At 40.8% G+C, this 22,994-nt stretch overlaps 1 protein-coding gene across 3 annotated transcripts; it reads left to right on the top strand.

Moving 5' to 3' along the window:
• Window positions 1-5,522: 5,522 nt before the first annotated feature.
• LOC113029696 (uncharacterized) lies at window positions 5,523-22,353 on the top strand. 3 transcript variants are annotated; one of them, XM_080298647.1, is made up of 6 exons: window positions 5,523-5,783; window positions 9,048-9,118; window positions 12,438-12,871; window positions 14,871-15,131; window positions 20,862-21,353; window positions 21,858-22,353. In XM_080298647.1, the coding sequence occupies exons 3-6, from the start codon at window positions 12,700-12,702 to the stop codon at window positions 22,082-22,084; spliced, it is 1,152 nt and encodes a 383-aa protein (XP_080154773.1). In that variant the 5' UTR covers window positions 5,523-5,783; window positions 9,048-9,118; window positions 12,438-12,699; the 3' UTR covers window positions 22,085-22,353. The 3 variants fall into 3 exon arrangements, with proteins under 3 accessions (XP_080154773.1, XP_080154771.1, XP_080154772.1); XM_080298645.1 differs by having other exon boundaries at window positions 5,527-5,783; window positions 20,862-22,353; XM_080298646.1 differs by lacking the exon at window positions 9,048-9,118 and having other exon boundaries at window positions 5,527-5,783; window positions 20,862-22,353.
• The last annotated feature ends 641 nt before the right edge of the window (window positions 22,354-22,994 follow it).

The raw sequence follows: 22,994 nt of genomic DNA, 5'->3' as shown, positions 1-22,994 counted from the left end.
TCTAGTTGGTTGTAATGGAGGCGGAGTCAACTGGATCCGCTCGCCCTGCCCAGTGAATGCTCCCGACACAAGAGAAATAAATTCTGTCTCCATGCCACAGCTCTGCAGTCAAAAACAGGCTCACTGCAGCCACTAAGAGTGAATAGTATTAAACTCTCACTAAGTTCGATATTTTTCATCTCTGTTCACAGGTTTCTGGGTTGTTGTTTTTTATAAGACTGAACTTTATTTTTCCATGTTTGGCAATGTTCACATTCTGCTTTATTTGTTGCTTTTTTGAAGAAGTGGTGGAGACTAATGAAGCAGTCTAGTAATGAAAGTTACAAATAGTTGTTTGAAATGAAAGTTAAAACAAAAAATACTGAAGGATTCATTGTGAATGAGTTTATTGTCTAAATAAAGTTGCAGCTAGGCTTTTCTGTCATTGTTTAGATGGGGTGTGAAAATATTTCGTCCTGCCACGTGGGGAATGAAGAAGTCTGAGAACCACTGCCTTATACAATATAAATCTGAATTTGTTCTTATGGTTGATAATCATGTGAGTTTAAATTATACCTGTGGCGGGGTGTGGTCTGCGGTGCTGCTGCAGGGGAGATGGAATCACCTGCATGTCATCTACAATCACACCTCACCGGCATAAAACGCTCTGCTTTTTGTCTGTCGTTGTTCTTGTTGGTGATGTGTGTAGCTGAGCTGAGAAGCTGCAGCCGGTCTGGAGTGAACAGCAAACAAAAGTGTGAATAAAAGTATTCTGAAAAGCATGAGCATGTCATCCAGTCTGCCGTAACGTGCTGAATATGCATATTCATATTCAGCACATTACAAATCTTTAGAAAAACCATATGAGAAGTGAAGGGACGCCTTGAGGAATTATGCGCTTAAAATGTCTTAAAAAAGAGCAATCGAGGATAGAGAACCTGGAATCCTGTTGCCACGATGGTGCACTGCGAAGGAAGGATAGATGGCAGAGAAAATGCCACCCCTGTACCAGAAGGGTTTGTTACTGCATTTGCGGAGGAAGGGACAAAACTGAGAAACTGGCATTCCGGTGTAAGGAATGTTTACTGCTGTGTTTGCAAATGAACGATACGGGGAAGAAGACTGGCAACACGGTGCCAGGAATATGCACTGTTATATTTTATGAAGGTGGGTAGAATCAGGGAAACTGGCATCCCAGTGGGGAAAGCTTGCTGCTACATTTGTGAAAGAAGGATAGTAGGAAGGCAAACTGGCATCCTGGTGCCAGAAAATTTTACTACTGCAAGTTGCAAACCAAGGATAGCAGAGCAACAAACTGGCAACCTGAAGCTGATAATAGTTTTTGTTGTTGTTGTTTTTGCAAATGATAGATAGCCGAGGCTGCCAATCCAGTGTTCGAAAAGTGAGCTGCTTTATTTTGTGAAGGAAGCTTAGAATATAGAGAACCTGGCATCCTGATGCAAAAAGCTTTCTGCTGCATTTGACAAGCAGGGATAAAGACAGATAACCTGGAATCTTAGTGCCAAAAGGAATCACTGCTGCTTAGCATATGAAGGCTAGAAGCGGAGAAACTCACATCCCAGTGGCAGAAAAACTTGTTTCTGCATTTTGTGAATGATAAACTGGCATCCCAGTGTCAGGAAGTTTGCTGCAGCATGTTGCAAATGAAGGATAGTAGAGCAATGAACTCACTATCTGGTGCCCATGTTCTTTTTCTTTTTTTTTTTTCTTTTTTTTTCTGCAAACAATATGTAGATGGCAGAGAACTGACATCCTGGAAGCAGAAGGGTTCACTGCTGCTTTTTGCAATGATAGATGCAGAGAAAGTGGCAACTCTGTGGTAGAAAGCTTGATCCTGCATTTATGAATTATAGATTCATGGCATCCCATTGCTGGAAGGGTTAGCTGCTCCTTTTTGCAATGATAGATGCAAAGAAACTGGCAACTTGTTGGTAGAAAAACCTGCCTTTGTGAATGAGGGATAAAGAAACAACTTGGCAAACTTTGCTTCTGCACTTTGCAGAAGGAGGGATAGAAAACATCACAGCTGGATTCTTATGCCTTGAAGAGATAAACGGCAATGGTGGAGGAGCAGAGCATGGAATTGTAGCAACTGATTTCCAGCTGCACATTAAATGATAGGAGGCAGGTGCAAAAAACTGAGCTTGCCCCTGCTACCTGGCACTGATGGCTGGGTGGAGCTGCAAGATATGTTTTTTTCATGTGCTATGTGCAGAGGTGTTTTTTTCTGTTCTCAAACTGTCCTGGAGTGTTGATTACCTGACAGGAAGACCACAATATGTACGTCTCCCACAGTGTGTGTCTGACAAGGTGATCAGCAACACAGGGGCACCACAGGGGACTGTCCTCTCCCCCTTCCTCTTCACCCTCTACACCACAGACTTCAGCCACTGCACAGAGACCTGCCATCTTCAGAAGTTTTCTGATGACTCTGCGGTGGTTGGATGCATCAGCAGGGATGATGAGACAGAGTACCGGGCTGTGGTCGACTCCTTTGTCACGTGGTGTGAGCAGAATCATCTGCAGCTCAACGTGGCAAAGACCAAGGAACTGATCGTGGACTTCAGGAAGACCAGGAAACACTTGACCCCTGTTTCAATCCAGGGGGTCAGTGTTGACATTGTGGAGGACTATAAATACCTTGGAGTACACATTGACAATAAACTGGACTGGGCTAAAAACACCACAGCACTTTACAGGAAGGGCCAGAGTCGTCTCTATTTTTTGAGGCGACTGAGGTCCTTCAACATCTGCCAGAAAATGCTGAGGATTTTCTATGAGTCTGTTGTGGCCAGTGCGATCCTCTATGCTGTTGCATGCTGGGGGAGCAGGCTGAGGGTCGCAGATGCCAACAGACTTAATAAACTAATCCGTAAGGCCAGCAATGTTGTGGGGATGGAGCTGGACTCCCTCAAGGTGGTGTCGGAGAGGCGGATGCTGTCCAAGATAAAGACAATGTTGGATAACATCTCCCACCCACTCCATGACATGTTGGTCAGTCACAGGAGCTCGTTCAGTGAGAGACTGAGATTACCGAAAAGCACCACTGAACGACACAGGAAATCATTCCTGCCTGTGGCCATCTCCCTGTACAACGCATCCACTTAACACACTGTTTGCTGCTACAGCTACACATGTTTCTTTTCCAAATATTTATTTATAAGTGACTTATGTATGTATGTATGTATATATATGTATATATTGTACTATTCTTAGTTAGCGTATTGTCTGTCTTGTCTTAATGTTGGTTTAAAATGGAGCACTGTAACAAAAAATAATTTCCCCCAGGGATCAATAAAGTATTCTGATTCTGATTCTGATTCTGATTATTTTTTTCTCCTTATCTTTCCTCATGTGGTGCATTTTTCCATTGTTATACCTCTCTGACCTGTCTTCCCCATGTAATGTTTTTGTTTAATGTATGTATGGTCGGAGGGTAAGATGGCGCCGCCATTGTGTGCAATAGGTCGGCAGCCTTAGACCAGGAAACACTTGACCCCTGTTTCAATCCAGGGGGTCAGTGTTGACATTGTGGAGGACTATAAATACCTTGGAGTACACATTGACAATAAACTGGACTGGGCTAAAAACACCACAGCACTTTACAGGAAGGGCCAGAGTCGTCTCTATTTTTTGAGGCGACTGAGGTCCTTCAACATCTGCCAGAAAATGCTGAGGATTTTCTATGAGTCTGTTGTGGCCAGTGTGATCCTCTATGCTGTTGCATGCTGGGGGAGCAGGCTGAGGGTCGCAGATGCCAACAGACTTAATAAACTAATCCGTAAGGCCAGCAATGTTGTGGGGATGGAGCTGGACTCCCTCAAGGTGGTGTCGGAGAGGCGGATGCTGTCCAAGATAAAGACAATGTTGGATAACACCTCCCACCCACTCCATGACATGTTGGTCAGTCACAGGAGCTCGTTCAGTGAGAGACTGAGATTACCGAAAAGCACCACTGAACGACACAGGAAATCTTTCCTGCCTGTGGCCATCTCCCTGTACAACGCATCCACTTAACACACTGGTTACTGCTACAGCTACACATGTTTCTTTTCCAACTATTTATTTATGAGTGACTTATGTATGTATGTATGTATGTATGTATGTATGTATGTATGTATGTATGTATGTATGTATGTATGTATGTATATATATGTATATATATGTATATATTGTACTATTCTTAGTTAGTGTATTGTCTGTCTTGTCTTAATGTTGGTTTAAAATGGAGCACTGTAACAAAAAAATAATTTCCCCCAGGGATCAATAAAGTATTCTGATTCTGATTCTGATTAACATGAAATTTCCCCTTGTGGGACTAATAAAGGTATCTTATCTTATCTTATCTTATCTTATCTTATCTTATCTTATCTTATCTTATAATACCTGGTGGGCCGGTCGCTAGTCAAAATGCCCCGGCCAATTTTTTGTCCCAGTCCAGCCCTGCTGGGAGGTACAGCGTCTCCACAAATCTGATGCTTCTGATTTCGAGAAAATGAGCTCAGGGAGACACCTGGTGGACAAACACAGACATGACAGGAAGAAAGACTAAAGTGCAGAGTGGAGACAAACAGCTGGAAATACTTGTTGGAAAGGATTGTCATGCTTCAGAAAAACACACAGCACACACTCTAACAGTCCTTTATTTGCACTGAAGGAGACACGTGAAGAAACCAAATCACACAATAATGAAGTGAACACATTTATAGTCAGTGTTCAAAATGATGGATAGAAATGAGAATCATGGAGCATTTGTTCACTTTTAGGTCTGTTTCTTACAGCAGAAGCAGCATTTACATGAACTCACTGGCCTTTTTCCACTCAATACTCTCTTCTTCATCACCTCATCTTCCTAAAAAGTGGATCTACCAACATTTTTTATTTTTTTGTTATTATGATTAAAATGTCAAACAAATATATTTTCCACTTTTTGTGTGACAGATGCAGGAATTTCTCTGCCCTGCATGTGGAGAAATCTGCTGTTAAATCAGAACATTAACAGGTTTCAGGTTGTATTCAAACACACATTACTGTGTGTCAGTAGGCATGTGTTAACAGGGACTGTAAGACACTTTAATGGATTTAATGCATGTTTATATGTTTAACACATGTCTGTTTGTTCACACATAAACACATGTGATTTATGTCTGTTTATCTTTGACCTTGTAATTAGTTCCTACGAATTCATCATGTAAATCTCTAATAAAGTAGGAACAATGAACAGCCTGTCACACAGTTTGTTATCCTGTCTCTGCTGCTGTGTGCTGTGCTGCACTCACTCAGAGATAAGAGTTACTGTGTCGCACTGACACAGAGAGGAGAAAAATACTTGGCTTCATTTAGAAAATCGGAGCTACGGATTAAAACGACAACAAATATGTAAATGAATCATATTCAGTCACCTCATCTGCTAAAAACAAACAAACAAACAAAGGCGTCTGCTCAGTCACGTGCTCTGCTGTGGCAACCAGCAGAGCAGGAGTGTCGGGGGGAGGGGCGACTGAATTGACCAAACGGGCTGTGAATGGACAGCAGACGGCAGAGGGAAGTGACGTCTCAGGAAGTGAAATGAGAACAGAAGTAGATGGTGAGAGAGAAGCGGTGAAACAAGGAAAACATAATAAGACAAACAACAAAGCGTAAAAGCAGAGCAACAACCAGCAGAGTGAAAGTAAACCTGTAATGTGGAGGAAACGGACAGTGAGCGCAGTGTAACCGTGACAACGAGACACGAGGACGGATTTAAAGTGATCATAAAATCGCCTCCAGACGGTCGTCGTTCGGTGAGTGGAACCAGGTTGAAATTGGCTTTATTGTCACTTCAACCATATACACCTAGTACACAGTGAAGCGAAACAACGTTCCTCCAGGACCAAGGTGCTACATGCAACTAGGGTTGCCAACTCCCTGAAAAATAAATAAGGGACACCTCGTGGCCAGGGCCGGGCGACCCAGTTGTCTTCACCCTTCCCAGTGTGGTGAATTTTCGAGCTCTTTTTTTGTGTGTGAAATTATTTTTTTAACCATTTGACTTGAAGTTGATTTAAGTAGATGCATATTCTATTCTTTGTGATATGAACACATGTGAAACAAGTGATCATTTAGCCATTTATTTTTAGCTCAAAATGACAACATTAACACAGTAAAACAGGTCTCTTTCTTAAACAGAAGCCTGTCATGCTTAACTTTTGAGAATATAAGTAAATCTTTCTTTAAAAGAACTCTGTCCTGCTTAACTTAAAATTATATAAATTAATAGAAAACAATAGAAAGAAAAATATTCTTGTAACAGTGCACATTTAGTGCATTTAGTACAATTGGCTTCAGCTGAGGTATTATTTCAGCTTTTCTAATGCTAATCAGCTGCTCCTGTTTGTAAACCCGCTTGTTCCCATGATTAAGCATCTTAACTCATCATCATTATTCATCTATGTATTACTTTTATGTATTAGTCATCTATTTGTTGTAATCATCTATCCTTGCAGTTGTTTATTACACAAAATAAGTTATATTATCACACTTCTGGCCACATAGCGCTGATTTTCACTGCACATGCCCATATTAACTTTTTCCAGCCAGGTGTTTTCCTTTTCCCATTCTTCCCTTTCTCTGAGGGGAACAAACATTGCTGCTCTAATGCTGGGCAGACACTGTGCGGTTTTAGGCCCATTTTGAGACGATTTTTGAGTCGTGCGACTGATTTGGTGATCGGCCCGATTTTGGCCTTCATCATGCGTCGTGTAGTATACGTGGGGTAACGAGAAGCGATTAACACCTCACGACCAGCTCCCGATCATCAATCGCTCGTGACGTGTCACCGCAGCCGCTCACACTGCTCGCTCGCAAACACGTAAACGCCGTGAAAAAGACGGCGCAGCACGGCTGTGCAGCGTGTGATCTGGACACAAGCGATGGAGGCACAACTTGTAGAACTTTGGAAAGCTCATCCGAGCCTTTTCGATGTGGCCTCACAAAATTATCACGACCACAACAACCGTGAAAATAGTTGGATTTACATTGCTGCTCAATCACAGCTGCCTGATCATGTTTTTCATTAGCAATTTAGCAAAGTTGATGGTGGTGGTGTGTCTGTGTGAGTGTAAGACAGAGAGAGCGAGCGACAGATTTTCTGTTATAACCTTCATTTTATGGAGGCACAGTGTGAGCACTCAGGTCGCATCAGAGCATCGGGCCGTATAGTGTGAGACCTGCATCGTGACCTACCAACTTCTAACCCCTGCGAGTCAATCGTGCAGTTTGAAAATCGCACAGTGTCTGTCCAGCTTTAGGTGTACTGTCGTCCGAGACTTGCACCGCAGTGTCGGCGTTTGTTTCCCTGTTGGCCATGCTTCTTGTTGTGGTCATCTGTTGTCTTCCGGTATTTTCTCCGCAAGCGACCTTTCCTCGACCAATGAGATGAGCGGTAATCTGAATTGTCATACTCGAATTGTCATAAGTGTGCTGTCAGCTCATTGGTCACAAAGCAGGAGAGGGTCTGGGAATTATGTTTTCAAACAAAGCGTTAATTCCATTAACATTTATAGACTACTTTTGATTCTCACTGTATTACGGGACAAAGTGCGTCCCTTATTAGCTCAATACGGGACGTGTACTTTTGTTTCGAAATACAGGACGATTCCGTATTTTAAGGGACGGTTGGCAACCCTACATGCAACATAAATTTACAACATAAATTAAGAAAAACTAACTATCTAACTATCTAAGGAAGATTCAGCTACAACAGCGATAAATACGCCTGTAGGGAGATGAAGAGTGCTATAATACTGAGAAACGGATCTCTGATGAGTGTTTGTAGGGATGTGGTTCAGCAAGATAAACGCCCTCTGCAATACGTCTGTAGAGACCCCTCTGCAAGTCATTTCCTTCAGTCATCAGTCCTGACAATCATGCTGAACGAAGCTTATGACCTTCAGAAGACCGAGTGCCAACTGAAATGAGCACATTTGCAGTAAAAATATGAAAATGATTATAACCGCGTATTTTAATAGAAGGAATCAAACATTTTCAATCCCAACAAGACCTAAGTGCTTGAGATGAAGCAGGCACGTGCAGGGGGGGGGGGGCTGGAGGGGCTGGAGCACCCGCCCCTTTCCTGATGGGTGCCCAAAGTGCCCTTTTGTTGAGGCAACTTTTAAAAAATGTTTTACAGCGCTTTTCCTGCCTTTCTGGGGGGATTATATTTCACTAAAAAACGATCTAATATGCATGTCCACATAATTATGCATTATATATTATAATATTTTAAAAAACACACGCTGTATTTTAAAGAACATACATTAAGAAGCAGATTATATTAGATTTATATTTTAAATAAGACAAAATTAGGATTTTACAGCAGTAAAATGATTGTATCTCTACAGTTTAAAAATGTAATAAGCTTTGCCCTGCACAGAGTGGATAGTGAAACAAATGGAATCATCATAAATACATTATTTCATATTTATTACTTCCCCCTCCTCATTGCTTTATTATTGTAGCTCTAGTAATAAATAATAATGTAAGGATTCTGGATCAGCACAGTGATGCCCATAGTATATACAGTATTCTGAAGAAGGTCTAAAATGTCACTGTGTGTGCGTGCATGTGTGTGTTTTATGTATATGGGTTTTTTTTAAATTATTACTCAGGATATAACATTGTCCAGAAATGCCTGGTAAGGACATGAGGAGGAAACAGTAGGAGCTGTGTGAGGCTACTAAAGGCAGGGCTATAACATTTTTCTGTCATCATTTTATTATAGATTAAGTGCAAGAGTTGTTAGGTGTGGATAATTAGATTATAGTTTATTGCAATAGCAAGTTGTGCCTTGTTCTCACATAGCAAGTGGAGAGTGATATATGAAAAGATGGGATGGAAGGAAGAAGAGAAGCAAAGAGTGAATCACAGGCAGAGCCTAAATTATTTCTCACAGTTTTTTGTTGCCTTATGGTTCCAAGCGCTGTCACCAATCTTTGCATTTTGTTATTATCTCATGACACTTGTTTAATCAGCTACCATCTCTCCTATGGACTTTTTAATGTCTACAGTCTCAGATCAACACAGCCCTGCCCTCCAGCCCTATCAGCAGCAGGAGCAGCAGCAACATTGTACCCATCAGGTAAAACATCGGCTACGTTTGCTTTGCCTCGTCGCCACCTCACAACAGTGATATAGTATGATTCAGGATTTTAATGAATCGATATCACGTTATCCAAGCTAGAATCTATCGATAAATCGGTAATCAAAACCCACCCCTAGTTTCAACAAGTCAGAGATATACTGGGGAACTTCACCGTGTAGAGCTCTAAAAGTTACTACTAATTTTTTTTAAATGAACCCTAAAATGCACTGGCAGCCAATGAAGAGAAACCAAAACTCGAGTAATATGTGACCTCTTGTTTGTGCCAGTTAAAAGTCTTGCTGCAGCATTCTGTACAGACTGAAAGCAATCCAAAGCTGATTTGTTAAAGACTATTACAGCAATCCGAATGAGAAGAAATAAAAGCATGAATAATCACTCAAGTTCTGCCTTTGACAACAGTAGTTTGAGTTTATAAATGTTTTTTAGATGATATAAACAGTTCAGAAACAGTAGTTTGGAGTGTTTCTCAAGTGACTTTGAACTGTCAAATATGACACCCAGGTTTCTGTGGCTCGATTGAACTGAAAGATATAAACAACTGATATGCTGAAAAAATGATATTTCAAATGATATTTCCGAAAACATGTAATCAGGAGCAATAATTAAAGTTTCTGTTTTATCTGTATTTAACTGGAGGAAATAGTCATTTAACGATTGTTTGATTTCTGACAGACAGTTATTTAAACAAGACAATTTATAAAGCTCAGAAGCTTTGAAAGAACAGTATAACCGAATACCATCAGCATAAAGATGATACAAAATAATATTGTAACATCTGATAATTTGGCCTAGAGTGAATATATATATATAAAGCAAAAACAGAATCGGACCTAAAACAGATCCTTGAGGTACCCCAGAAGGCAGAACTGATGTTTTAGACAGCACTTGATTCATACAGACCAGGGGTCCCCAAGCCCAGCCCACGAGGGCCGGTATCCCTACTGGTTTTAGCTCTCACCCTGGGTCAACACACCTGAATCAAATGATTAGCTCATTACCAGGCCTCTGGAGAACTTCAAGATATGTTGAGAAGGTAATTTATCCATTTAAATCAGCTGTGATGGATCAAGGACACATCTAAAACCTGCAAGGACACCGGCCCTCGTGGACTGGGATTGGGGACCCCTGCTACAGACAGTAAAAGATCTCACAGATGGATACGGCATAAGCTATTTTAAAACAACACCAAGCCATGGAGGGCTTTAAAAACAAATACTAAAATTTGTCTGAGGCTGAGATTACAGGATTGTTGGGCTTCATTTCTGTACTGAACAGTGATTTTAAGATTAGCTAGTAAATAACAATTAGCTAATGTTGTTCATGAGACTAAGGTCATCTCACTTTGGCAATGTAACTATAATATGACCAATATTAAAGTTGTTATTATATTAATTATTATTAGTAATTACAGCAATGAACTTGAACTCAGTGTCAAATACTGAGCTCCAGTAAAGATTCAAGTTGCAGTCATTTATATTTCCTAAATCTTCACTCGAAGACAGGTTCCTTTGACAGTGTATATATAGATGTATCATATACAAGAGACAAATATTGTTCTTTTAATATGTTGGCATTACTAAATTTGGCTTAATGCTTACATATTTGTGTAAAAAGAAAATGTACGAGCTGTGATAACGGTTTCTGATAGAATGAAGAGTAGACTGATATATGAAATATTCCTTTATTGGGTGAGAAAATCAGACCATGTCATAACTGCTTTAAGTCACACAGAATAGATATCAGAGCCTTAAACAGGCTGACTTCTGCTAAATGGGTCAAACTGGGCAGAAAGTATACAAACACATAACATCCTTATAGAATATGATGTAACACTATAGATCAACTTACCTCAGAATATACAAAGCATATAAACAATTACAGCAATATGATGCAACAAACACAGCAGTGCTACTAATCCAAAATACTCAAAGCTTCATAGAACTGAAACAAACATTTATTTTTAGCTCCATTCTGCTGCTGATACATACTTTAGGTTTCTGAATGTTAAACTTGTTGCTGCCTTTCATAGTGTGTAACTTGAAGGCCCTGAGTACTTTCTCCCACACTGAAAACAATGGGAGGATAAAATTATTTGAACATTACCTAATAAGACTGATTCAGGACAGACAATTAGTTATGTTAAACTTTTCTAGCAGTCCTTCACAAACAGGGAACAGTCTGTCTATTCTCTCCATCTGTCAGCTGCTGCTGGCTCTTCCTCCTCCTCTTCCTCACACACTGCTGAGTTTGTCCTGGTGGATCATCAGGGGTGCAAAGCCTCACAGATGATGTGCAGCAGTGGGTCCCTCAGTCTGTCCTCACTCTGGACACTTGCAGTTGTCACACATGGAAATCAAATGTGTGATAAGCTGCAGGATTCAAACACAAGTGTAACTTATAAACACATGTTCATACTTTTATTACACAATCAGAGAGAAAGAAAAAGAGAGAGAGTGCAGGACAGATAGATGAATAAAGCACCTTTCTTTTAGCTTAACAAGTGAACCATCAAAACAAAAGAAGTGACATAAAAGTTAGTACTTAATTTTAAAAGTTTACTCTTTGGCTGTCCCATTTGAGCTGTCCACCATTTTTTTTGAAAATTATCCACAACCATCGCCAGGCTATGAATCCTGGGATAGGTTGAGCCACCAAAGAACCCAACCCATCCTTGAAATCCATGAAAAAAGAGGACGCATTTGTGGGCCGCATTGGGAGCAGCCTTTGAACAAGGACAGCCTTTGTCACCTGGCTGTGGCATAATCGGCCTCCAAAGGATGCGGCCTATGAATTGGGACACAGCTTTTGACTTATCTTGGACTTTATTTCATTTAGACACACAGTCAGAAATGTTTTGAGATTATTTAAAAATGATATTGTGCTCATAAATATATTATTTGTTATAAATATTGATTAGTGTGTAATTAAATCGTCTAGTAAATTGATGCGTTCTCATAAACGTGTTGAATGAATCCAGTGTGCATTTTAAAGACAATAGTAAACTAGTTAAAAACCCATCGTATTGTTGGGGAGAGAATGAAAACAGATGAAGCTGATTTTTAGATACTAACAGTCTCTTCTCTGGGGATCAGAGTGGGTTTCATGAAGAAAGAGGGATGATGGATAGTTTGTTATATTTGGAATCAGAAATCAGGAAAGCTCAAACAAATAAGGAAATGATGATAGCAGTCTTCTTTAATACGAGTAAATGGATGATTGTTCTATCGAATTATAAAATTGATGAAAGAATATAATTATCCTTGTTTTTCCTGCTATTCTCCTGTCCACACTCCAGTCCAGTAGGCAGGATTAATGCACCTGTAAGCTGATTTGTCAAACGCCATCAGGCCCCGAAGAAGAACGGAGGAGGACAGCACTACTGTGGTAGAGGAGCGGTGTGTGTGCAGACATGGCTGCTGTTGATGAAGCGGACTGAACTTGGAGGAGAGACACAAACTGAAGTATTGATCCCGTCACATCAGTGTGGATCTGATACCAACGTCTGGATCGCTTCATCGATGCTTGTATCGATCCGCTCAGCCTGAGTTGAAGCAGTGATGAGTTCAGCTCAGTATCTGAGAGAGTTCATCAGGGAGAGACTAACTGCTGTTTGTGAAGAAATCTTCTCAGAGGTTCAAAAAACCATCGTCCAGTATGAGGAGGAGATCAACCATCAGCACAGACTGCTGGATATCAGCTGGAAACCCGACAGAAACTCACACATCATAGGTATGGACATGTTTTTAACTCTGTGCTGTTCAAGCTCAGATTCTTCAGTGTGACTGACTTTACTAGAAGATGTTAAACTGGGTATTTATCAGTGCTGTGGGTCAGTGTCCAGTGATGGACTATGTTGGACTGGTGCAGGTCCATGGTCACTGATAGATTCGTTTTTAAAACATTTTAATTGATTTATTTATTAAACTTTTTTTTCTCTAACATATTCCAGTGTTGAGTACATCAGGCGTGTGTTGGATCCTCTGTAAACACTGAGGCTGTGCAGTAAAGATCTAGTTAGATGTCAGCAGAAAACACATTTAACAAGTTGTTAACAGACTTCTCTGCAGTTGAAGTGAAGCTTCATTTAAAGAAGGATTTCAGACACTGATGTTTTCATGGTGTCACCCTGCAGTTTAGTTTGGGAAACTTTGTGTCTTTGCTCACAGTGAGGAGCTTCAATGCTAACATGTTAGCATGTAGCTATGAGTGTGCACAACTATTTCCCTGAGCTGTTGTGTGTGTGTGTTGTGAGAATAGATTATTGTAGTATTAGGGATTTAGTTGTATTAACCATAGTAAAGCATTATATTAATTATTTATTTAAGTAGGTCATAGGTCAAGCTACTAAACATTCACACATAGAGCACACACACAGAATTGGGAGAATAGGTCAGAGGTGTAGGTGAGAAGCAGAGGTGATGGCAAGCTGCCTTTGGTGGGATAAGGTGTTGGTAAGCCAAAGCCAGGAGAACATAGTGTGTGAAGAAGTGGGCAGCAAGGACACGAGATAGGGAGGCAGGAGATAGAGGCATTAGCAGGCACATAGTTTTGAGAGACAAAGGTTGTTGATAATATCTGTGCTGTTGGGACTGCCCCAGCAGATTTTGATGTTGGAGGCTGAGCTGTGAACATCCCCATGTACATGTAATAAAATTAATTGATTATTTATTTTGAGAAAAAAAACAGGAATGGAATATTACACTGTTTCATGATACCTTGTAGAGAAAGAATGTGAATGCTTAGGTTTTATGACTGTTACGACCCCCTCTGCTAGGCGTCAGGGAGGGAGTAACATACACGAGCCCCCCAACACAAAACTGAGTAAAGCAAAAGTTTTATTTACAAACTTTAAACAGAAAACCGACAGGGCTGTGCAACAGACCACTGGGCAGACAATTATTACATAAAGAAAGAACAGTCACGAGTAAAAGTTAAAGGGTAACTAAGGCAGGCTGGCCGCACACAAAATAAAAGCTAGGGTTTTAACTAAGGCAAGCCAGCTTCACAAAATCCTACTCACAGCCAGCTAGCAGCTCAAAACTCTAATCAGGCTAAGTTTAAAGCATGCACCAAGATTCGACAAAGTTCAGCAATATGAACAAGTTCAACAAAGATTGACGAGGGAGGCACGAAGGGCAAACTGCATGTTCAGTCCTAAGCAGCAGCCACTGAGTGAAGGACCTCCAGCCTTTTGTAGCCACAGGTGGGTACGATCAGCCACTGATTGCCTCTTGGAGCATCACGGGATCCCGGGGCAGCCAATCGTCCGTGTGGTCTGGCACACTTCATTCTGCATAAGAGAGGGTTGGCACGGGTCTCCCAGTAACCAATCACACACACGAGTCCTGGAACACATTGATTTACCTAGAGGAAGGCGGGGCCACCTGAGGCCGTAACAATGACTGGGTGGGGGTTGAGGCTATAAGAGTGTGTGTAACTGCAGCACCCCTCCCATGCACATCTCCCGTCCGTATTGCTCAAAGAGTCGGTATGGAATGAAGAGAATTGTATTGATTAAATAGATTGTTGATTGAGCATTAAAACACAAAGTGTTGTTCTTCCTTTAGCCCGGAGATCAAAGAATTGGGTTTTTAAAAGTGTGTGGCTCATAATGGGTCATATGACAGGCTGATCACCATTTGTTCAGGTTTTGATTCATGCTTTTAAAAATTAGTTTTTGTATCAACACATTAGTGATTATTGTTCTTGTGTTTCTTTGTTCCTCAAGACCTCCCACAACAACATGACTGTGAGGAAGAGGAGGGTCTGGATGAGCAGCAGGTCTGTAACCAGGAGAGGAACTCCAGTCTGGACCAGGAGGACCAGCCTCCACAGATTAAAGAGGAACAGGAGGAGCTCTGCAGCAGTCAGGAGGGAGAGCAACTTGTACTGAAGCAGGAGACTGAAGGCATTATCGTCTGGACTGATGAAGAGCAGCTCAGACTGATGGAAACCATCCGGAAACCTGTGATAAAGTTACACAGAATAGGTATGTAAAACTGATTTTTAAAAAAATAAAAATTTAATAACAGTGATTATGTCTCATGGGCAGCACAGTGGAACAGTGGTTAGTACTGTTGCCCCACAGCAACAAGGTCCTGAGTTTGACCTCAAGTGACCTGTCCAAGATGAACCCTGCCTCTCCCTATGGTAGCTGGGATTGGCTTCAGCACCCTCACTATACCATAAGGACATAGTAAATGGTAAATGGCCTGTATTTGTATAGCGCTTTACTTAGTCCCTAAGGACGCCAAAGCGCTTTACACTACATCCAGTCATCCACACATTCACACACTGGTGATGGCAGCTACATTGTAGCCACAGCTGCTCTGGGGCGCACTGACAGAGGTGAGGCTGCCGGACACTGGCGCCACTGGGCCCTCTGACCACCACCAGTAGGCAACAGGTGAAGTGTCTTGCCCAAGGACACAACGACAGAGACTGTCCAAGCTGGGGCTCGAACCGTCAAAGTTGCATTTGTTTTTAGAGGCACAGGAAGAATTGAAGGTCCCAAAGTAATTAGCAACATGAATGAATTTCTTCAGCCTGATATTTGGTTTTCATTTACATAAACACATTTCCACCATTAACTCATGCAAAAAGGTGAAAATTTATGCATGTGTGTTTAGAAGGTTTCAGGAAATCTGAGCTGGCAGCAATCACTTCAGAGTGTCGGGTCAGAACACTTGCAAATGTTTGGATATGAGAGGAACAAACAGGCAGAATCCAGGAATAAAGTTGTCATTCTTTACATTTCAAGTTGAGAATGTGGCCACAGCAGGGCAAGAGTGTGTGCGTGTGTGGTTTCTGTCGACAAAGCATAATGATACAAACCAATTAGAACTCAAATTACATACAATACATTATATAACTAAATAAACATATTACTTCAGCCAGGACAATGTGAAACATGAGTTTTCACCCACTGCTCAGACAAAATCTACACAGAAAAACAAAGACAACAACACAAGTTTCATTTTGTTTTGTTATCAGTTTAAGTTAAAGAATAACATGTTTCCTCTGCAGCATGGAAATCTTTAGATGTGTACAGTTTACAGGTCTGGGTAAGTATGAATAAATATTCCTATTCTGTTTTGGAAAATATGGAATTCAGAGTTTCTAAACTGAAATTTATCAGACAAGAAGAGATTTCTCATGGTATTTCAAGCACAGCCAAAACATTTACGTATAAGAGAGCTCTGCCCCAGCATTCCTTCTTATAATTGTAGCCAATCCAGACATCCACATTCATTTAACAAAAAACAACAACATCTATGTATTTCATATATCACAGATATTCACATATGAAGCTGAAATTTGAAATTTTCTTATGAAAGTGTCAGAACTTATGTTCTTAGGCCTGTGGCCCAGTGTTTTGATTTTGCATTATTGTTTATTAGTCTGTTTTCTTCTTGGTTCTTGTTTACTAGTGTTTTGGTTTTTGTTCAGTATTTCTTAGCTTGTGGATTCCTTTGCCCCTCATGTCACTCTGGTCGCTGTACTGTGTACTGTGTTAGTATTGTGTCTCTGAGTTCAGTCTGTGGATTTCCTGCTTTACTTGTCTCATGTTAATGTAATCTGCTTTACAGTGGCTTGCAAAAGTATTCGGTCCCCTTGAACTTTTCCACATTTTGTCACATTACAGCCACAAACATGAATCAATTTTATTGGAATTCCACGTGAAAGACCAACACAAAGTGGTGTACACGTGAGAAGTGGAACGAAAATCATACATGATTCCAAACATTTTTTACAAATAACTGAAAAGTGGGGTGTGCGTAATTATTCAGCCCCCTCTGGTCTGAGCAGTCAGTTGCCCATAGACATTGCCTGATGAGTGCTAATGACTAAATAGAGTGCACCTGTGTGTAATCTAATGTCAGTACAAATACAGCTGCTCTGTGACGGCCTCAGAGGTTGTCTAAGAGAATATTGGGAGCAACAACACCATAAAGTCCAAAGAACACAGCAGACAGGTCAGGGATAAAGTTATTGAGAAATGTAAAGCAGGCTTAGGCTACAAAAAGATTGCCCAAGCCTTTCTGTCTCTTGGCTCTCGGTGAAGGCGGTCGCACTTTTTCTCTTCTCCTCCTTCCCCTTATCTTCCCTGCTTAGCCTCTTGTGTCCTTGTCTTGTCTCATGTGCATTACTTTCCCTGGAACAGTCTCTCACCGTCGTTCTCTAAAACCTAAAAGAGAATTATGGATTTGATCAACTGGTCTCTGAATGCTATTGACACCCTCTTCTCAACGAGAAGTCTGGGCTCGGGAGAGCCTGAGTGCCCTGGAGGGACTTTCCCTGCCGGATACACGATGGATGGGTGGCAGACCTGGAGGATCTTGTGCCTGGTGGGACTGTCTATCGAGGACGCTGAAGACATCTACCTATTCGGAACCATGATAACAGGGTTCTTGCTGATCGGAGCTGGCTTGGCCCTGACCTATCGGAGAAATAAGAGAGCGGAACCAGCTGTTCAAACCCCCCCAAGGCTGACCGCTGGAATTGAAGCGACGGGACGAGGCGCGACCTCTCACACCGAACGTAGCATGGTTAACACCTTGGAGACGCTTACAGCTGCCGTGAAGACTCAAACTAACACCATTGAGCATATGATGGGATACATCAGAGAGGGGCCTGCTCACAATGATACCATTGAGCGAAAGTTGGAACACATCGCAGAACGGCTCACTGCAGCTGTGGGGTCTCAGAATCAAAAGAATGACAACACCACGGAACAGAAGTTTGATACCATCATGGGGAGGCTCGCGGCTCTCCAACGGGAGATCGAGAGACCAGTGTCGAGAGTCTGTGGCAAGATCTTAAAACTGCTGTTCACAAACGCTGTCCATCTGACTGAGCTGGAGCTGTTTTGCAAAGAAGAATGGGCAAGGATTTCAGTCTGTAGATGTGCAAAGCTGGTAGAGACAGACCCTAAAATAGCGGTCCCCAACCTTTTTTGCGCCACGGACCGATTTATGCCTGACAATATTTTCACGGACCGGCCTTTAAGGTGTAGCGGATAAATACAACAAAATAAAACTAGTACCGGTACCGAAAAAAAGAAGTTTTATTCATAACACACGTGAAAAGACCCAGGAAAACCGAGTTAACGATAAAAACGATAACAAAATAACGCTGAAAATGATAAAAACCCTGAAAACCATACATTTCACACCTGAGCCTCAACTCTCGCGGCCCGGTACCAAACGATTCACGGACTGGTACCGGTCCGAGGCCCGTGGGTTGGGGACCACTGCCCTAAAACACTGGCAGCTATAATTGCAGCAAAAGGTAGTTCTACAAAGTATTGACTCAGGGGGCTGAATAATTACGCACACCCCACTTTTCAGTTATTTATTTGTAAAAAATGTTTGGAATCATGTATGATTTTCGTTCCATTTCTCACTTCTCCTCTTCCTTGTCTTGTCTTGCCTAATAAGTTCCAGCTGTGTGTCCACCTGTTCCTCTTTTCCTCATGTTCCTGCCAGTGTGTTTTAATCTCCTGTCAGTTGGTAATTGTTGTCGCATTGTTAACATTGGTTCACCTTTTTCTTATGCTGTGTGTTCTGTCTGCCTGCAAAAGTTTATGATTGTATATTCAGTTTTCTTATGTTGGAGTTGAGCATTAACCCTTTAAGACCTACCATAGAACCAAGTCTGCCAGAGCTTATATTATATTTTTACATGCTGTAGTGCCATTTTTAGGAGCATTTCAAGTTGATATACATCAATACAACCATTATAGCCTAAATCTTAATAATATGTATGCATTAAGTGTATAGTACTTACATAAATTGCAAAACAGTGCAATAAACTACAAAAAAATTGAAAATTGTTTTTGTTTTTTTAACATATATTTCTAGTTAGAGAAATTTAAGAGGCTTATCCCTCAAAACTGTAAATACAAAAAAGTTGCACAAAATAGTTTCCTACCACAGGAAATTTATTTTAAGTGTCTTCATAATTTTATTTTTGAAATACACCAATTTTCATATACTGCAGGAAAAATGCAAATAAATATTATAATGCAAATTTGCAAAATAACAGCATATGCAGGACAGCATATTTCCAGCAGTGCAATATGAGTCCTAAGCATCCCAGAAATGACACAGAAAGTCATAAAGTCAAATATAACTTTAAAAAACATCAGTATAGGCTCATAAGGCCCCGATGGTAAAAAAACTACATTTCCGCAAAATGACTTCACTTCCGGTTTCGGGCAGGTCATGGTGGACATTAGGGCTGCCACGATTAGGTCGACTATCAAAATCGTCGATGACTAATTTAATACTCGACGCGTCGTTTGAAGCTTTGTAAGATCCCAAAAGACGCAGGAATAAGTAGCAGGATTTAAGAGTGTAATAACGGAGCTGTGTCCCAAAATTCATAGCACAGCCCAGCTCAGTTTCCAACAATGGCGGCAGCTAGTTAGTTTTAATATTACGCTTATTATTCTTTCTGGGTCACAAAATAAACATTTAACATATTTTCAGGCGAGAATGTAGCTGTGTTTACCTCAAATATCTGCTCAGTTTATCAAGACACCACATATTTTCAAAAGCGCTCCGATGTTTTCGGAGACGTCTGTTACCCACTAGCTCGATAGCTAGCCAGGGGCAAGGCTCACTAGAGCTGTGAGAGCACCAGACTCCCGGCAAATCGTTTTCAAACCCACCGCCGTCTTTCGCTACTCATTTTAAACATAAGTCACTTAGATAACTTAAAAATGTTATTGTTTGGCTTTTTTAGTATTTTATTTGTTCCTGAGTAAATCGGTTTGGCTGAGATTAAAGTTATAGTTTTTACACAGCTGAATAAATGTCAAGCAGACAGCTGATTATCAGAAGTGTGAGATGCTGGAGAATTTACTCCGGTGTCCTGTTATATTTTAGATAGCAAGGAGTTTATTAAACTTCACCGAAACAATCTGCAAATTTCATTAAAATTGAATAAACTATCATCTTGTCTTTATTTTTAGTTAGCACATACCTTAAACACTTAAAGCTGTAAGCTAATGATAGTTATATATGAGCAGATGCTGCTGGTGCAATAAGCTGTACGTTTTACGTTCAATGGATGATGATCTGATTAGTCGACTAATCGCAAAAATAATCGGTGACTAGTCGACTATCAAAAATAATCGTTTGTGGCAGCCCTAGTGGACATGCGATAGTTCACGCTGATGGATGTAGGAAGTGTTATGAACAGCTGATCGGCAAAGTGTGTTTCGGGAATATTTTGTTTTTGTTCCTGCAAGCGCTTTTCATGCAGTTTTTGCAAAGCTATATGTGGAAGGAACTGTGACTTAGGACAAGCTGATGGCATAAGATGTAAGTACAAATTCTCCGGTTTCATATGCAAAAAAAAATTGTTGCGCTAGCTCACGTGGTTGCAGTGCTACCGGGATTTTAAAATAGTTACGCAAAACGGAGCGTGCCCGCTCCAACCGGCTTTAAAGGGTTAAAGCTGTTTTGACTCTACGTTTGCCTCTATGAGTTCTGCGTTTGGGTCCTCGTCTCCTGCCTGCACACAGCACACACCATGACAGAACTAAACATTTCCATCAGTGCCTTAATAATTTTTCACATTTGTACACTTTAAATTTTAGTGGTATGTGTGAGCAACATGCTTACTATGTAGAGATCTGCTTATGGTTCAGACCAGTAAACATTTTCGCAAATGTTTGTTTTGCTATCATTTTTCTTCCTTGTGCCTTCAGATGTCCTACACCAACATGCTATTGAGGAAGAAGAGGCTCTTACAGAACAGCGGGTCTTTAACCAGGAGAGGAACTCTAGTCTGGACCAGGAGGACCCACAGCCTCCACAGATTAAAGAGGAACAGGAGGAACTGTGCAGCATTCAGGAGGGAGAGCAGCTTGGACTGAAGCAGGAGAGTGATACCTTCATGAAGACTCCTACTTATGAGGAAAGTCACCACAGTGAACCAGAACCAAACAGTGAGCAGCTCCTTTCTCACAGCTCTCCTGAAGCAGAGAGCAGATATCATGAAGAAAATGGGCATGTGGACTCTGGATCTACTAGAAATGCAGAGCTGAAGAAGAGACATCACAGTCAGAGAGTAGACAACAGTCCTGTGTCAGTGAGTCAAAGTAGAACTGACACAAAGAACAAGTCTGTACAATGTGACGTGTGTGGAAAAAGTTTACAGAATAAATACAAAATGACTACACATCTAAGAGTTCACACAGGTGAGAAACCATATCCTTGTACCACCTGTGGTAAAAGATTCGCTCTTCCAGCAGCATGCAAAACACACATGAGAATTCACACAGGTGAGAACTTGTATTCTTGTAGGACCTGTGGAAAAAGATTTGCTAGCCCATCAGCGTTCAAAAAACACATGAGAATTCACGCTGGTGAGATGCCGTATTCATGTAGCACCTGTGGGAAAAGATTTTCTGCATCATCAGTGTTCAAAAAACACACAAGAATTCACACAGTTGAGAAGCTGTATTCCTGTGGCTTCTGTGCAAAAAGATTTGCTGTCTCCTCAGCATTAAAAACACACATGAGAATTCACACTGGTGAGAAACCGTATTCTTGTAATGCCTGTGGGAAAAGATTTATTCAGAAGTCACAACTGGAAAGTCATATAAGAATTCACACAGGTGAGAAACCATATCTTTGTACCACCTGTGGGAAAAGATTTGCTCACCTATCAGCATGCAAAAGACACATGAGAATTCACACAGGTGAGAAGCCGTATTCTTGTAACACCTGTGGGAAAAGATTTATTCAGAAATCACATTTGAACTGTCATGTAAGAATTCACACAGGTGAGAAACCATATCCTTGTAGCATCTGTGGGGAAAGGTTTGTCCAGAGGATAAAATTAAAGAAGCACATGAGAATTCATGCGCGTTCAAATGTTCATACTAAGAAAATGCTGGACAGCTGTGAGTCATCGCTAAACACGTGAGTGAAAAGATGATCCATATTCAGGCCATTATTTTTCTGTCTAGAGCAGTAAAGAACTCTCAGCATTGTTTGTTCAGTTTATTTTATTAATTGTATCAGGGAAACTCTGATCTTATATTTCATGAAGCTTTAAATTCTGTATGCTCCTGTTCTGTTGGTTCATTGTTTAGCTATGTTGTTTATTATTACTCTTTTATATCCTATATTGGGACAAATGTCACAATAAAACACAATAAATAAACACAATAAAAATGAAAGAATTGAGCAACAGTCAAGAATTGTGTTTATTCTTGTAAGGGAGCAAAAGTATCAAATACCAAGTGTCATGCTTGAAGGGGGAAGTCCCCAATACATTTTGTCAGTCCCACCCTCCTTTGCCTTAAAACTGTCACACAATAACACTTTTCCTTCAAAAGGGCAGTTATGAGTGTGTGAACTATAATGAGCAGCTAAAATGTTTTTTGCAATCTTGGCATATTTCCAGGCACTAAGTGTATCTTTGACTATAATACAGCTCACACCAATTAGAAGATTGCATAAGGTATTTTTTTTCCCCAGTTGTCAAATCCAAAAACTACATTGGAGCTGCAGTGATTCCTCAATTAGTCAATGAATAGAGGCCAATTCAGCTGGGAAATATTAACTGCTCTTTATAAGATTTAGTGTTTAGCACACAAAACAAAGAAAATATGGGAGAAAAAAGACGGATGTTCAGCTTTAGGGCTTTTCTGCTCCAGTTAAAAAACTTCCTCCTGTTGGAGGAGATTAACATGCAACAAACCAAAGGTCAATGTACACGGGCACAAAATGGGTTTTAGTTTGTTTAGTTATTGGAGCATTAAACCACAAATATTTTAACCACAACCATGTACTATTGACAATTATGATAGTGAACATATAGTGGCTTCATT

This window comes from Astatotilapia calliptera, chromosome 3 (genome assembly GCF_964374335.1).
Source record: "Astatotilapia calliptera chromosome 3, fAstCal68.1, whole genome shotgun sequence".
Classification (NCBI taxonomy): domain Eukaryota; kingdom Metazoa; phylum Chordata; class Actinopteri; order Cichliformes; family Cichlidae; genus Astatotilapia; species Astatotilapia calliptera.
This window is presented reverse-complemented; position numbering and strand designations above follow the sequence as displayed.